At 43.0% G+C, this 17,371-nt stretch overlaps 1 protein-coding gene across 1 annotated transcript in view; it reads left to right on the top strand.

The window, feature by feature from the left end:
• ACP3 (acid phosphatase 3) overlaps positions 1-17,371 on the top strand; it is a gene marked incomplete at both ends in the record, with an annotated part of 40,055 nt that overhangs the window by 764 nt on the left and 21,920 nt on the right. The window contains 5 exons of the mRNA XM_080934099.1: positions 9,555-9,650; positions 11,612-11,698; positions 12,124-12,276; positions 13,829-13,927; positions 17,249-17,344. Coding sequence (XP_080790225.1) covers positions 9,555-9,650; positions 11,612-11,698; positions 12,124-12,276; positions 13,829-13,927; positions 17,249-17,344 — 531 coding nt within the window. The remainder of the gene's footprint in view (positions 1-9,554; positions 9,651-11,611; positions 11,699-12,123; positions 12,277-13,828; positions 13,928-17,248; positions 17,345-17,371) is intronic.

Genomic DNA, 17,371 nt, shown 5'->3' with positions numbered 1-17,371 from the left:
CTGAGTTCAATTCCCGGCAACCACATGGTGACTCACAGCCATCTGTAATGGGATCCTATGCCCTTTTCTAATGTGTCTAAAGACAGCTACAGTGTACTCACATACATAAAGTAAATAAATAAATCTTTTTTAGAAAAACATATAGAAAGAACATTTTCAAAGTTAAAAGGAGTTACCCCTTTTGTGCAAAAGAATCCTCAGAAGCTATTTTCATGGCTTAGAGAAAGGATGCCACTTAGTTTGCATTTAAACACAACATCCCTTTCCTGCCAGCGTGAGGTACTCAGGAGATTCTTTTCCTTCTACAGAAAATCTTTCATTTCACATAAATTAGGATTCTTTGCCCAGTAAATCTTTACCAGTCATGAGGAGTCAGGAAGGAAGTAGGAAAAAAGCCAAAGAACCATCAAATCCTCTTTCTGGCAAACCACTGGCCAGCTGTGTGGCTTTTGTGTTGATTATGAGACTTGACACTCCGTACCTTCTGCAGGAACAGAGGTAGTCTTCCTCTTCCAACAAGCCCATTAGACGGGACAGGGACCGTGGAATTGTGCTGTGTTCTGTTGGTCCTATCCTTGCTGATTGCTGTGCTCCGAAACTCTGCTGGCTGAACGGTAACCTTCTCTCAGACACTAGAGTGCTCCCCCTCACCCCACCCCCACCCCCGACAGCCACAGCCCAGGTAACTTGCCTTGGCTGCCAAAGGTTGTGGGTTTTCTTTCTCTCCTTTCTGCCTCTTCACTCTCAGCTAAAGTATGGTCAGAAACTAGCAGTTATATTTTTCCTTAAGGAAAAACCGGGCTACAAAGTTACAACTCAAAAGTTAACCGATATTGCATAAAGCAAACATTAACTATGTTTTCTACTGTGGCTTCCTTCTGTGAGTGTTAAATGATGGGCAATTTAATACATCTTCCTTGGCCTCTAACAAAACAACTTCTCTCTGATGATGTCAGCCAGAGGGTCTCATTTTCTTCTTTTGATTGATCACAGTGACTACCATATATAGTTACCCTGAACATTCAGAGAAATCCTCGGAAGATTAAGAGAACAAGTAAAAGAAATGTCTAGTCTGGCATGGTGGTGCATGCCTTTAATCCCAGGCCAGCCAGGTCTACATTGTGAGTTCCAGGTAATACATACCCGAAAATCTAATGACCGTATTTCTCAGGAGGTGGAGGCAGAAGGAGCAGAATTTCTTCATAGCTAGTGCCAGACAGTCAACCTGGCCCACATGAGATGCTATCTCAGACAACAGAAACAAAAACAAACAAACAAACAAACCCACCAAACTTGTTCCTACTTTCAAGATGGAGACTTAAGTAAAAGTGATTAGGTAATTCGATGGCATTCACACAGGTAGAAAAAGTCTTGAACCTACATTGTCCCGATCATGTTTTTGTTGAGTGTATATACCCTAGAACCTGCAGCTAGTCTGAGATACACCCTGACTCAGATGTTGTAAATCATTTCCTTGTTTTCCTTCATAGTTCAAGAAAAATAAATCTCTAATTCTGAAAAGCTATTTTGTGGCCGAAAGGAAGGGAGACTGCCTCTGGTTCTTAGTCTTGCCTGTGAACAATCCATCAACTATGATTATTTTAATGGTTATTTTATTTTGGTTGGTTGGTTGTTTTCTGTAGTGCTGGGCACTGAACCCAAGGTCTTAGGCATCAGTCCAAGGCTCATACACACCAGGGAAGCAGCCAAAAAGCATATATCCTCTGCCCAGCACTACATCGGACACACATATACCACAGAGCATACGTAGAAGTCAGGGACCACTTCTGGGAATTGATCTCTCCTTCTCACACTGAGTTCCAGAGACTGAAGTCAAGCATCAGGTTTGCACATTGAGTACATTGAGCTGTTCACCATTTACCAACCCTACAGGGTCTCTTGTGGGTTGTTTTGTTTATTTGATTGATTGATTGGTTGGTTGGTTGGTTGATTGACTAATTGATTTTGGGGGTTTTTGTTTGTTTGTTTGTTTGTTTTTATTTTTTAAGACGGAATTTCTTTGTATAGTCCTGGCTGTCCTAGAACTCACTCTGTAGACCAGGATGACCTTTGAACTCAGAGCTCCACCTGCCTCTGCCTCCCAAGTGCTGGGATTAAAGGCGTGAGCAACCATCACTCTGCTAAGCCACATGACCTTTTAAAACAAAATCAGACCAAAAAAAAGTATGAAATTGTGTTTTGACCTCTTATTAATAGTTAGATTTAAAAAAAACCCTCTATTATGGGTGTAATTGTGCTGAAAGGTCTTTTTAAAGTGTTTAATAAAGTGCATCTTTAACAGATACTATAGATTTCAAGGAATGAATTTACTTGGAAACTGCTTTCTGGGTTGCATCCACTTCCCCAGACTGCCTGTAGAGAACTGGTATTTTTAACCTTGTAGAGAGAAGATAGTAAGGCTGAGGGTCTCAGTGTATGCGTCAGCCAGCTTTGGTAATTATCCCTCAGGGTCAATCTTGCTTACCCCACCCCACCCCTCCCTGCAGACCTACTCAGTTTCTGCACATGTTCACTTGCCCTGCTTTTTACAATACTTTCCTGTATCATATTACCCCACGAGAAAGAGAGAATGCCGTCATAAAGCATCTCCTCCTTCAGCCAGAGAAAAGCCACAAGTCAGGTGATCTCAGACAGACAAAAATTCTATGTCGTTCTTCTGGGCCTTTATAAAGAAAGGGATAATGACTCACAGTATGAAGCATCCTTTTATTCTTCAAGGATGGCCTTATTTCTACAAGGTTTTACCTGAGTCATAGTATATTCTTGGCTCAGAGGGCCTCCAAGCCTTGTGCACATTGTCTCTTCAGAGGGCTGAGTAACCTACCGATCAAGGTTGGGCATGATGCTAGCCATTGCATATCTCCAGGACCTACCCATCTTCTTCACTGGCTCTCCTCAAGGGTTAGCAGTCAACCCCATAGTTAGTTTCCTAATGCATTTCGCTAGAATAGGTGTTGAAAGTGATACCTAGAACCCAGAATGTTTATTAACTCAGTTCCACTATTGTTGACCAGGTCTAGGAGCAGAGCCAGGCCATTTAAGGAAAACAGTTGAGTTTCAAGTTCCCCAAACTTAAAGTTGGTGATCACCACCAGAATGGGAAAGCACGGGTAATGTTTTAACTCATGCAAACAGAAGCCAATGGGTTGGGGGTGAATATTACAGGAAATGGTGACCCTATGATTTCTGATTTGGGTTACTGGAGAGATGAGGGTGCCATGAAGATAGAGTGTGTAGAGAGCATCAGAAAGTAATTGATACAGTTCTGGGCAGAACCCTACATATCACCATAGCAATGCAGACCCAAGAGTCAGACCACTGGTTGAGCAATGCCAGCTCAAGCCAGTGCTAGCTGTGTGGTTCTAGTGAGCCACCTAACCAGCCTGTGACTCATCACTGGAAATGGGGCCAATAACGCCTCGTGGAGTTGTTGTGATGCTCAAGGGTATGCATGGAAAGTCCTTCAGCCCCTCTGGTGAGTCTACAGATCCTTGTGACAAGCAGTGACCAGATCCCTGCACTGCCAGGCCTTGTTTTATTTTTTTTTCTAGTGGTTAATTTTATTCTCAAAAAGGTCAAGTAAGGATTTACATATCTTTTAAGTTCAGTCTTTTTTTTTTTTTTCTTCCTAGCTTCAGGCTTTGGCCCAATTAAAACAAGAGAAGCATGTATTGACTCAGAATCACAAAACCTATTGCTGTTTTACTCAGTGGACTGACCCATCAGGTGGCTTTTTGTTGGAAGACATCTTTGATTTGCCTTCATCTCCACTGATCGTGTTCAGGTTATGCCTTTGGCCACAGGCAATAAACGTTCCAAGACCTGTTCCCCTTTTTCTTTTGAACTCCAACTGATGTAGAATCACAAGTGTAACTAATAGATTGTAAACATTTACCAGATGGATGCCAGGCACTTTACTTTTTATACCAAATCTTCCCAATTACCCTAAAGGCATTTAATATGATCTTAGTGTCACATGAGAGTCAGAGTTTCTCTTGTTTCTTTGTATTTTACTTCTTTAAGACCCAGGCCTTGTCTTTCACAGCCTAGGATTCAATAAATCCTGTTCTTGAAGATCATCTAGAACTTTTGGCTCAGCTTGTGATGAGAGCTACCACATAAAAATGCCCCATCAGGAAAGGAATTCAGGGTCTTCGGCTCACACGGCCTTCTGTTGTTTCTCCTTCACGTGTGACTCCCCAGTCATGAGCATCCAGGAGCAGCAGGTGTCTCTGGAGACCAGCAGGTTCTGCAGAGAGGTGTGCTGGGAGCTGATGGTCCCGAGAGGTGGTGTTGGCCAGGCAAAAGGTCACCCATTAAAGCTTGTGAGCTTAGGAAGTTGTCTCTGCCGGTTTGTCCACACACTTTGCAAATTTCCAGGGCGCTGAACACATTAGAGAGCCTGTACTTGGCTCAAAACATTTCAGGTCGCCTCTCCAGACATATCAAGATTGCAGAGTGGCTCAAATGCAGAGGCAAAAAGCATTATGGCTCTTAGGTAAATGCAAGTCAGGGGAGAGAATTATATATTAATAGAGATGTTTCTTGAAAGAGGACACTGTTTTCCCAAGCTCAGTGGGTAATGCCCTGGATACTGCAAACTACTTTCAGCAAGAAAGTGAACATATGGGACAGTTACATGTGTGACTAACGTGAGTAACATGATAATAAGTTCTGTTGGCTGGATGCCTCCTGTGTGCTCGTTTCTCACACACACTACACATGTGATTTTTTACGTTGCTCTTGCCTAGCAGAAAATGATTTTGCTGTTAGCTGGAGAGAGAAATTGAGCCATACCGACCTCTGATGCTGGTGTTCTCAGGGTCACTCGGGCAGTGGTTGACAAAGCTGGTGTTCAACACTTGCCCTGGGTAACCAAAGGAGTGTCAGACATCGCCGCTTATAGCTCGCACGCAATGTAACACACGGTTTACACCACTTCCCTTTCCTTCTGGCTTCTTGTTCTTCCTGGGCCCTGGAGGAAGAGCTTTCTAGGTCTCTTACATGTTCCTCTTGGCCAGTGCAGGATGTAGCTGCAGACTGACTCTTTTCACAGCTGACTGTCCATCTTAACTCTTTCAGCATCTGTCTATAGAAATCCTCCTTTTCGCCCAAACTGTCTTATGTTCCAATGATCTGGCAGTGGGTTTATTTCTCTGTTCTTTAAAAAGAGGAAAATAGGACTAGGGGGGGTAGCTCGGTTTTAAAATGCCCGTTTATGAGTGTGAGCGCTGGAGTTTGGATCCAAGGCCATTCCAAAGTTTTTCTGCTGTCTTGAGTTCTAAATCTGAAAAGGCAACATGGCGGTTTGTTAGGCTCCAGCATATTCCAAGGGAAAACTCACTATTCTGATAGAAGGGGGAGTTGAGGGCAGGGGAGGAAGGAAGAAAACAGGGTTACTTGACATTGCTTGTTGACACATGATGATGAAAAGCAAAGGCTCTTGTGGATCCGGAGGGCAGAGATGTTATCACCAGCCTAGTGGAAGGATACCCAGCACAGGGTCCATTTGCTCTTCCAGGCCAGTCTTCTGTGTGTTGCTCTAATCTGGACGGTGGCCATTGCCACAGGGATTCTACTTCCAAGGACATCCTTGGAAGGCACAGTATTAATCTCCAGTATCAATTTGACTAGCTCCAGCTTCACCTAGGGACACTCTGGGAATGTTCGAGAGTGTTTCCTGAGAGATTTAACTGAGGGAAGAAGACACACTCTAATGCCAGCAGCTCCAGCCTATAGCCCACTGCCTCAGATTGGATAAAATGGAGGGCTTAAAAAAATGAGAAAAAAAAAAGAGAGAGAGAGAGTGAGAGAGAAAAATCTGACTGAGCACCAGCATCCCCCACCCACCTTTACTTCTTGACGACATATACAGCGTGACCGTCTGCTTCATGTTCCCACTTGAACCGAAGTCAAGCCTCCCTTCTCTCCTGAAGTGTTCCTGTCAAGGATTTTGTCACAGCAAGGAGAAAATTAACTAGTATAGAAAAGGAGCCAGGTCATTTTCATTTCTGATGAATACAACCAGAAAATGTTAGAGATGGAAACCAAAGAGTAAGAAAAGGTAGAGACTGCACAGGGGTTACTTAGTGTAAAAGGGCCCTGGAATTTCCCTGGACAAATCTGGATGTAAAGAATGGTGTGTGTGTGCATCAGGAGAAGCAGACACTGGGCTTTCAAAGCGGACAGAAAGGCAAAGGCACTGGGGCTGGGCCGGTGGAAGGGCTGGGTCAGTGGGAAGGCTGGGCTGGTGGTGGGGCTCCACTGGCTAAGCACATTTAGCAAGAATGTGGGCTTAGGACCCTGGGGTGGAAGAGAGACCTGATCAGGTAAGGTTTGGGGATAAGGAGTCTAATAGGGACTTTGAACTGGGGAGAGGAGGGAATGGTAAGAACAGTGAAGCATGAGATAATTTCTAAGCGTGATGAAGTTGTCAGTAAAGCCCCTAACGATGACCACTGGAGCCGGCAAGACCTACAGGAACTTTTTGTAAAAATCTCAAGAACATTAGCAAGACTGGGGGAGGAGCGAGAGGAAGGGATGAAGAGTGTGACCACAATACGCTTGGTACACACACGACTCTCAAAACTCCTAAAATCCTTTAAAAACTTAGAACAGGTATCTAGTATTCTCCTCGAATCCCAGCACATGTGAGGCTGGGGCAGGAGGATTCAAAGCCACTGGGCAATGTGAGAAATAGAGTGAAGCCCTAAATAAAGGAAAGTTCATGTAATTCACAAGAGAGTAACTGAATGGAGTGGGGGTGGAGTGGGGGAGGGGGAGGGGGCAGTGATGGAGGACCAGCCTTCCTGGGAATCAGGAGATCTGAACCGCTCACCAAATCTCTCTGAGCCCGGTTTGCTGATTTGGTCTATGCTGAGATAATGCCAAGCTGCCCTGCAGGGAGGTGTAAGAATGAGAGGTAGTGGGAACTCTAGATATGGTGGCTCGTGCCTGCAACCCCAGAATTTGAGAAGGCTGAAGTAGCAGGATCATTGCAAGTTCAAACCAGCCTGGGCTACCCAGTTAGATTCAGATAAATCGAGGAAGACTATCGAAAGCAAACAATCAACATGAGTACCAAGAAGGGCTCTTTAAAACATGGAGGGACGTATATTTCAGGGGTTCTCAGTGTCTCAGGGCTCTTCCTGTTGCTATCCCCACTAGTTTGGTAGAAACTTTGCTCCGCTAATAACATGTTCTTAGTTTTCTAGAGGTTTTGATAAAGTGGAATGACTTGCCTGAGGTTAGAAGCAATGATGTAGTGGACTTGAGTGACTGTAGGCTTCAGAATGCCTAGACATAGTCCAAGTGAATCGAGAAGCTCTGAGTTCAAAGCATGTCATCTGCATACACAGGCATGGGTACATGGGTCCAAGCACACATAGGGACAGGACATCTGTACACATGCCTGTAGAAATATACAGACACACACACACACACACACACACACAACACACAAGATACTGTTGTGAAAGACACATGGCCAATGCCTGGTTAGTTCTACCACTGCAGGCCTGAGAGTCTGGACTCACAGCTTATTAAAAATGAGCTGGGAAATGTAGATATGAAGAATTGTGGCTAAGTTGCAGAACTGGTTGGAGGGATGAAACATGAGAAGCACTTAGCAGCTTCTCAAGCCAAAGCAAGTGTGGAAGACATGAAGGAAGGATTGTTTTCTTTGGATGCTGTAGGAAGTGCTCTGCCCTGGCAGGCAGGGCTGGCTGTTCATTGTTTTGATAGAATGCCCTTTATCAGCCTTTCTCTTTGGCAAGCTCACCGGTGAGGTGTTCGGTCTTTCCAGTTGCCATAACAACAAGGACAGCTAGTGAGCAAGAGGCCAGTGCACATGATAGCTCCCTACACTGGAGAATTGTCTACCCCTGAAAATGTATGGGGCTGAGATTTAACAAACCTGAGGCTGCAAATCTACGGACACCACGTCACAATTTCAGTTCCTCAGACCTAAGAAGGTTTGTTGTACAGTGAGTGGGATCCCAACCCTCCTAAGACGTGCCTGGATGTAGACACAGAGTCACTGATGGCTAATCTTGGTGGTTCCTGCGCATGAGCAAGTCACTCCTACAGACTGGCAACCGGCAGCTGTTCTTCCTGCCAAAAAGGGGACCTACCAAGCTATATTTCTCTACCTGCCCCAAGGCCTGAGCATGCTCTGCCTTGTTCCCCTCTACATTCTGTAGGCTGTTCTGTGAGCTTTTAATGTTCCACTGGTTTGGAGTAGCAAAGACTCACTTTATTCAGAAACCGGAGGCGTAGCATGGGATTGGGAAGCCTTCCCTGCTGTCCCGGAATTCCCACCTAAGGGTAACTGAAGTTTGAGCTTGCTCCTCCCTCGGTGTCTACTGAACTGTTCTGAAACTGGCTTACGTACAAGGGTGTTTCCCTGCAGGTAATCCAAGGGATGGTGAAGGTGACTTCAGATCAAAGAAAGTGCTATGTGACCATCCTCTCTGTTACTAAATATATTCTGCGTGTTAGGCTTCCTCTTTTCCTTCTTGGGAGCTTTTCTTTCCTTCTGTTTTGATTATAAAACCGCATGGAGTTTGGCCTGGCAAGATACTCTAAAGGTGTTTTAAGATCAAAGTACCAAGGTTTCAGAAGTTTAAACCTCTCTCTCCAAAAACAACCGTGAGACTAGCAAGGTGTCTATACAGATCCCAAATCGTATTGTGAAAGTGTTGAGATCTGGATTTCCTAATCTCCCTGTCTGTAATTTATCTGCCCCGAATCTCCTAAAACTAAACGCTAGGCCAAAATGTCCACATCAAGCCTGTCATTTCAAAACTATTAGACATAAATTTTAAAGAACATTGTTGCTATCACTGTAATTAAGAGAAAGTATTTCTTCTTGAAAAAAAGATTCATTTATTTATTTATGAATGTGAGTACACTGTCACTCTCTTTAGGCACACAAGAAGGCATCAGATCCCATTACAGATGGTTGTAAGCCACCATGTGGTTGCTAGGATTTGAACTCAGGACCTCTGGAAGAGCAGTCTGTGCTCTTAACCGCTGAGCCATTGCCCCAGCCCCAGAAAAAAATATTTCCATTCAGTCTGTCTGCACCAAGGGATCTTGTATGCTCATGCAACAGTCTATTGTCTTGAATACATGACTCTATCTATCAGATAGATATAGATAGACAGATATATATATATACATATATGTATATATGTGTATATATTATATATATGTATATACACATATGTATGTATGTATGTGTATGTATGTATATATATATATATATGTATATATATATATATATATATATATATATATATATTTGCATCCCAATGGCCAATCATCTTGATGTTGTGATTTATTACCTCAAGTTCAAAGTCAGTGGTTCTTTGCTTGAGCTTTTTCTGAACAGAATTTTAGAAGACTGTTGCCCTTGGTCATAAGCCAACTAACAAAACCAAGGTCACTGGGAAGGAAGCACTTTGTCATTAGAGTAGAAGCAAAACACATGAGTGAGGTGTATAATGTTGTTGCTACATGTCTTTTCTTAGGTGTTTCGGCACGGAGACCGAGGTCCCATCGAGACCTTTCCTAATGACCCCATTACAGAATCCTCGTGGCCACAAGGATTTGGCCAACTCACCCAGGTTAGTTTGATCTATTTTGCTGTATTTTTTTAAAGCCAAATTCATAGCACACAGGCTGACCTTGAATTCTCTATGTCTAAGAGTGACCTTGAAACTCCTCCTCCTTCCTCCACCTCCCAAGAACAGGAATTTCAGGTGTGAGTCACAGCTTTGCTTAAATTTTTGAGTGAAAAAGAAATATGTACTAATTTTCCACTTTGATGTATTTATCCTGCTGACTGTATTTAAGTGTAAGAGGTTTCCATGGAGATTGTCTAGAAACATGTTTAAAATAGCAACAACATCTTACTTAGTTGGCACAGGGTATGGCCTGGACATTAGGAAGTTTGGAACGGCCTTACCTGACTGTCTCATTTTAATGCTCAGCCAAAGCCAAGAGTCACCAACTATCAGGTTTTGTAGAGATTAAAACTCAGAGAAGCAATGGGAAGCCAGTATCTACCACTTCAGAAAGTCAGAGCCCTTCCTACCATAGCCTGACCATCTTTCTCTCTAATGAAAGAACATCACAAAGATTCATATAGAATTTCCTTAGCACAAAGCTTCTGTTTCCTTGCTATCCTTTTCCAGTGAAACCAAAAGAATTTTTTTGAAGATTATGAGATCCAGATTCAACCCTAGAAGTCTCTTAAGTAGCAATCAGATTCCAAAAGTGAGCTGTAAGTTAGAAGGCAGTTGGACCCAAAGCCCCTGCTTCGTCATCTACTCAGGTTGTGGTATATTGTTCCTGCCCAACAGTTATCGTTATCTTTGATGAGAGGTGATGGGAGAGATGTTTCCAAGTAATAAGCAAATGAGCAAGTCTGGCAAGCAGTAGCTTTGGGGTGACCACAACTTCCCTGGTTTGTGAATCACTGTTGAGGTGCTGGATTAACAACGAACCTAAATGCGGTGCTTCTCAAAGCATGGCACATTGTTCCCTGAGCCTGAATCATTTGGGGTCTCTGTTAAAAGCAGATTCCTAGCCACATCAAAGATACAGGGAGCTAGAATCTTCTGGGGAGGTGCTGAGGAATCTAAGTTCGAAAGGTAGGTACTCTGGATACTTTTATTGCATGCCAATGCATAAGGACCACAGAGCTAAGGCTGATCTTGGTGACCCATCAGACTCTGAGAGAGACGGTTAAAGACAGATTCCTGGGGCTGGAGGGATGGTTCAGTGGTTAAGACCACTTGCTGTTCTGGGAGATGATTCAGATCTAATCAGTGACAGCCACATGATGGCTTACAACCATCTTTAACTCCAGGGGAATCTGATCCCATGATCTCTATGGGTGCCAGGCACACGTGTGCTATACACATGCCCTGCACACATGCAAACAAAGCACTTAAACACATAAAATAATAAATATTTTTTAAAAGATTTCTGAGTCCCACTCCCAACGTTTCTAGCTCAATACATCAAAAGTAGAACCCAAGAATTTTATTTCTAACACACTCCCAAGTGATACCAATCCTGCAGATCCAGAAACCACACTTTGAGTAACAAGCTCTATTTTCTTTTTTTTTAATGAGCCAGCAATAGACCAACAGCGATTGTAATAAATCAGTCTATTTACTATAAGGTTGAAAGATTAAGTAAGCTCAACTTCATCAGGTGGCTGGATTTTGTTCAAAAAAAGTCCCTACAAAGTGTTCATCCAATCACTTTGAATGTTCTGCTTATATGGATTCCTCCTCTACCACACTTGAGATGAAGTATTTACCTAGATAAATCACCAACTATGAACTGAGCATGTGCTATACACAAGCCTATATTGTGTGCTGGCAAGGATGAGTAAGTATTCTCAGGGAGTCCTGACAACAGCAACTGTTCTCTCTTGCCTTAGTTTAAATAAGTAGGTGGCTTTACTGTGGAACTCTGATGTACACCATCTTCATGTGATATATAACGGAAAGAGACACATTCTATGCTAATGTGTACTTTTCCTAACCTTTATTTTTATCTTCTTTCCCCATAGTGGGGCATGGAACAGCACTACGAACTTGGAAGTTTCATAAGGAGAAGATATGGAAGATTCTTGAATGACTCCTATAAACATGATCAGGCAAGTTGGGGAAGCAGAACTTTGAATCTTAACTCTTGAACAAACTTAAAACAATTCTTCATGAATATGAAAAATTTATACCTTTGCCTATTTTCTAGAGAATTTAGACAAGTCAGAGGTCTTGTTTATCGTTGTACTTCTTTTGGTGGGATTATTTTTCCTTAAAATTTGTGAATCTTAGTTCAAGTTTTTATGGGTACCTGTATAAATAATTTGCTTTAGTGTCATGGGTCAACAGTTGACCTACAGATTGCCTCATCCCATTGTACTATCCACCCCATGACACATATGATTACACTGTCCCCATGGTGACTGCTGCTATCGTATTCCCCTTTCCAGCTCTTTCCCTGACACCATCAACCCTACAGAAAGACAACCTCGCATTTTCTCTAATTTCCCATCTACTTTGATTTCCCCCACTCTAGGTTTATGTCCGAAGCACAGATGTTGACAGGACTTTGATGAGTGCTATGACAAACCTTGCAGCCCTGTTTCCCCCCGAGGGGATCAGCATCTGGAATCCCAGACTGCTCTGGCAGCCCATCCCAGTGCACACCGTTTCTCTCTCTGAGGATCGGGTCAGTATCCTGAGGAGGATGGGTGATGATTTCAACACAAGGTGCATATGCTGAAGGAGTTCAGAGAAGGGGCACGGGGCAGGGATTCAGATCCTCAGAGGGTGAGACTGAACTAGAGGTAGGAGAGCTGTGACAGCATTGCATCTCTCAGAACTGCCTGGGTGTGATGTGCTATGTACTGAGCCACTGTCCTGACAGTGCTTAGAAAGGAACAACGTGGGAGCCTCAGAGGATAACTGTTGATGCCATTCAGGGATGATGACGTGAACGTCTGAGATCACATGGCCATAAAATGGAAGGAAACAAAAATAAAACCAGGTGACACAGAGTCAGAGAGGACAGACGGGACACAACGTAAAAACTTTCTGAGCATCGATTAATATGACACCCTTGTGCTAGTTGTAGACAATTCAGTGGAGAGTGTGACAGAGGGGGTGTAGCTCACTTGAGATTAATATCTTATTGGAAGTAGACAATAAAGAAGAAGGGCTGTAAAGTGCTTCCAGACTGTTAAGTCCCTTGGAAGAAGGGAATAAGTTGCTGTAAGGGCTGAGGCGGGATGGCTTGGAAACATAAGGTGGGCCTCGGCCCCAAGCAAGAAGGCCTCGGTAGTTCTTGACAGGAGAGTGTGAGAAGTTAGGCTGTGGGGAAGCAGGGTACACAACTGCTGTCTTTCATCAGTCACCTCACAACTTAGAAGCTATGGCGTGCTTGGATCTGACTACAGGTAAAACGAAAAGCCCATGGAAGTTAAGACCCACCCGAATGATTTGGTCTTTGGTGGTTTCTTTAAGGAGGAGTATGGCTTCGGGGGGACAAGGGACAGGGAAGTCAGTGGAATGGACCACAGATGACCAGACAGGAAACACGGACAGTGGCTGAAACACGGAGCCTGTGTCTAGACAGGATGGACTGCAGAGATGAAGGAAGGGTCTGTTTTAGATCTAGTTTGCAAGTCAGACAGATTCTCCTGACTGCCTACAAAGCAGGTTTACAAACTTTATCACAGGCAGAAGGAGAGAAACTAGCAAAAGGAAATGATAGAAGATGAGGTTGATATACACCGAGTTTCAGGACTTCAGTGAGCCAAGAGGAGCCTTCAGACAGCGCTCTCCAGCAAGGGCTTCCGAAGCAGAGATGGGGGGGAGGCACCTTAGAGCCACAAAACAAGTCATGAGTCATGGCTCAAGCTCAGGGCGATTGTGAAACTTTAATTTACTTCGCCTTACTCCTGGGGAAGCGAGGGCACACACAGATGTGCACTTAGCACAAGATAACAGTCATCCACACGGAAAATGAGCAACTGTGGACATTTACCAGTAGCAAGGTCATGAAAAGAAAATAAATCACTTTCCGCATGGAGGGACACCCCTTTAGTATGGGGACCTGGAGACCATTTACCTCGTTGTCCTAATTTTGGAATTTCTGTTCAAAGGACACCTGGATCTTTTAAGCTTGCTTTATAATGAGGCTTAAAAGCCTGGTACCGAGTGTCTGCCGGTGCTCCTCGGACTAATCAAGGTCTTTTGTTTTGTTTTTCTTTTCTCTGCAGTTACTGTACCTGCCTTTCAGGGACTGCCCTCGTTTTCAAGAACTCAAGAGCGAGACTTTAAAATCTGAGGAATTCCAGAAGAGGCTTCATCCATACAAAGTTAGTAGTGTCATATAGTATATGCTGGGTTGTGAAGTCAAGACAAAGGACGAATCTCGACCTTCCTCCAGGAAGTGTGGGGTGGATGTGTCTATCAGCGGCTGCTCATTATGACCTTAGCTTAGGATATTTAACTAGGAAAATTATCCTACCTGATTTTCTTTTTCCTATGTGGAGGTCACCAGCCGGTAAAGAGGCCAGTCCCTTCCAGATGCTTTGCCCATGTCCTTGACAGGTATCTGGTGTGTGAGAGCAAACCCAAGTGTCCCTTGCCGTGAGGAGGGTGTCGTTCCCTTTTGTGAAATAGCTCGCTTCTCAGGATGGCACAAAAGGTAGACATGATCCCTTAGATTTTTAAAAAGTAACCTTTTGAGTCAGTTGTACATCTCTGTGGTCCCAGACTTAGGAAGCATTGAAAGTACAGTGGAATGTGGTGGTCTCTCAGTGACCCCACGCAGGTGACACATGACATCGTTTTCTGTGGAGACTTCTGGTTTCCTGAGCACAGGAATACAGTGATGAAGCCCATCATCATCATTTAATAAAATACCTGGAAAATAGTTTATAATCGTAGGCAAAGTACTCCTCAGGTTTCCCCAAATGTGCAGTACCTTAATCTACCGATTTACCGTAACTCATTTTTATTTATTTCCTGGAAGTGTGGCTCACCCGTGATCCACTTTGTGGTTTGTCATTCTCTGTTAACTGGTTCATCTTTTCCCACTAATTTCAGCTCGTATGTATTTAAATCTCCTTATGGGTGGAGGCTGGTTCAAGAACTTAAGTTTTATTTCTTATTCCGATCAACCGGACCATGGTTTATTAGAACCAAAGGAACTGTCTTAGAGCTAAAGTCACCTGTCATCCCTCTGTTGTCCGTTTGTTTGGTTTTACTTTTCTTCCTTTTTTTCTGAAACAGGATCTTTCCACATAGGGTGACTGTCTTGAATTCATTACACAGACCAGGCTGGCCTCAGACTCACAGATCTGCCTGCCTCTGCCTCCCAAGTGCCACGATTAAAGGCACACACCTCCACACACAGCTCCTCCCTTTTCTGAATTTTCATGTGTGTACTTTTAGCTTCTTTTTAAACGGTAGAATCATCCAGTACAATATAATAACATACATTAAAGGGAAAAGGGAAGCCAAGGATGTTGGAGAATCATAGACTGGAAAAGAGATTTACTCTGTACCAAATATCTGTGTTCTCCCAATTTCAAAAATATTAAGTTTTTTAGTGGTTTTATTGAGATAATACTAAATTTATGTTAAATTCGGGAGGATTTATAACCATTTAATGTGGAACTTTTTTTTTTAATATAGTATCTTTGTACCTCTCTTAAAGATCATTTTAGTCTCTTGCCATGTGTTTTTGCATAATTTAAAATTTTTTAAATATATTAAAAGAGATTTTTTAGTTTTATGTGTATGACTGTTTTGCCTACGTATATGAACGTGTACCACATGCATGCCTGCTGCCCACAGAGGTCAGAGAGACATCCACTTCCTTGGAACTAGGGTTACTGATGATTGTAAACAACCGTGTGGATGCTGAGAACTAAAGATGGGTCCTCTGTAAGAGCAACAAGTGTTCTTAATCACTAATTATCATCTCTCCAGCCCATCTTTATACGTTTGGTTCCAGTTTACAATAGCTGTACATAGCAATGGTTTATCTCTAGTTTTCCAGTATCTGCCTCTCTGGTTGTTTCTCTCAACCTGCTTGTAACGGCCAGTATTTACAGCACAATGTTACACAGCAGGGCTGTACTGGACACCACTTGTCTTATTTTTAATTTCTATTTATTTGTTTTCTACCATTAAGTGCACTAACTTTTGAGTCAAAATATAGCAGTTTATTATTATTATTATTAAGTTTATCCAATCCCTCAACATGGTAATAACACATCTATAATCTCAGCTCATAGGAGGCAGAGGCAGGAAGAAAACCCGTATGTTTCAGGCTAGCCTCGACTACCCAGAGAATTCTAGGTAAGCCAGGGTAAACATGACCAGCCTGTCTCAAAACTAAAACTAAACAAAATGTATTTGTCTTCTCTGATATCATGAGTGTTTTAATAAATTAATTTCTTAATTTTTCTAAAGATTTTTCAATGTGATCATCACCCCATTTGGATCAATGACTATATTAACTGTGCTGAGATTTCCTAGAATCGAACTATCTTTAAATTTCTCAAATCAAGCCTTTCTCCTTTCATGTGAAATTGTAATGCTTGCTAATGTTATGTGCTTTGAGTTGATATTTTCAAGTGACGTTGAACTCGTTTTATTTTCTGGGCAGTCTCTGTTAGCATTGGTATCAGAACTAACACATTAAACACTTTGAAAGTTCTCTCTCTCTCTTTAGTGGTCCAGAGCCATTAAAATAGCATTAGAATAATTTGCCCTAGCAGAGCTTGACAGAGTTCCTCTGAGAAATCATGCACTCTGGAGTTTTGTGTTTGAGGCAGGAAGAATAGGAACCCTCTTTTATATCTAGGGGGTAGGTGTGTGAGCGCATGTGCAGACATATATGTTCTATGCCTGTGTGTGAGAGAGAGAAAGAGAGAGCATCTGTGTGTTTGTATAAGTGTGCTGCATAATGCATGTGTGTTCTTCTATGCCCATGTGTGTACACTTATATGTAGAGCCCAGAGTCACGCTCAAGTGTGAGTCCTCAGGGCCATCCACTTTGTTTTCTGAAACAGCGTCTCTCACTGGAAACTGGGGCTCACCCTTTGCCTACACAGGCTGGTTAGAAACCCCCAGGGATCCTCAGTCTCCACCCCCTCAATGCTGTGGTTATAAGCTAGCTCATGCCCACCAAGTGTGGCTTTTTACATAGGTGCTAGAAACCAAGCTATCTTTCCAGCCACAGCAATGGGATATGTTTTTAACAATTATTTCTGTTTATTTGATGGAAGACTATTGAGGTTAACATTGATAAAGGATAGTCTTTTGGAAATTTCATCCATTAAACTGACTTCCTAGAAACAGCTGACAACCTCACAGTCCAACAAAGTCATGTGAGGATAACATGGAACCTTCCAGTGAGTGAAACGCTTGCACTCCGTCCAGAGCTCAATCTCATCACCAGAGACTCCCGGATGCTTTGCCTAGCCTTTCTCTTCTTGCTCCGGGACATTCCTTTGCATATGTTATACTTACCCACTTCTAAGAGTCCCAGGCAGAGTGCTTCGGTCAGCCGCCAACCCAAACCAGGAACACGTGGCCGTAACCCAGCCTGTGTCTGCAACTCTAACGTACGATGAGAAATAAGCTCACGTCAAATTCCTCAGTCACAATGATCTGTGTTGCAGGGCTTCATGGACACCTTGCGATCGCTGTCAGGATTCGATGACCAGGAGGATCTCTTTGAAATCTGGAGTAAGATTTACGACCCTTTATATTGCGAGGTAAAAGAACTTATCAAAGATTCATTT

Source organism: Micromys minutus, assembly GCF_963924665.1.
Source record: "Micromys minutus genome assembly, chromosome: 21".
NCBI classification, from domain to species: Eukaryota; Metazoa; Chordata; class Mammalia; order Rodentia; family Muridae; genus Micromys; species Micromys minutus.
Note: the sequence above shows the minus strand (reverse complement) of the source record. Positions and strands in the feature narration are given on the sequence as shown.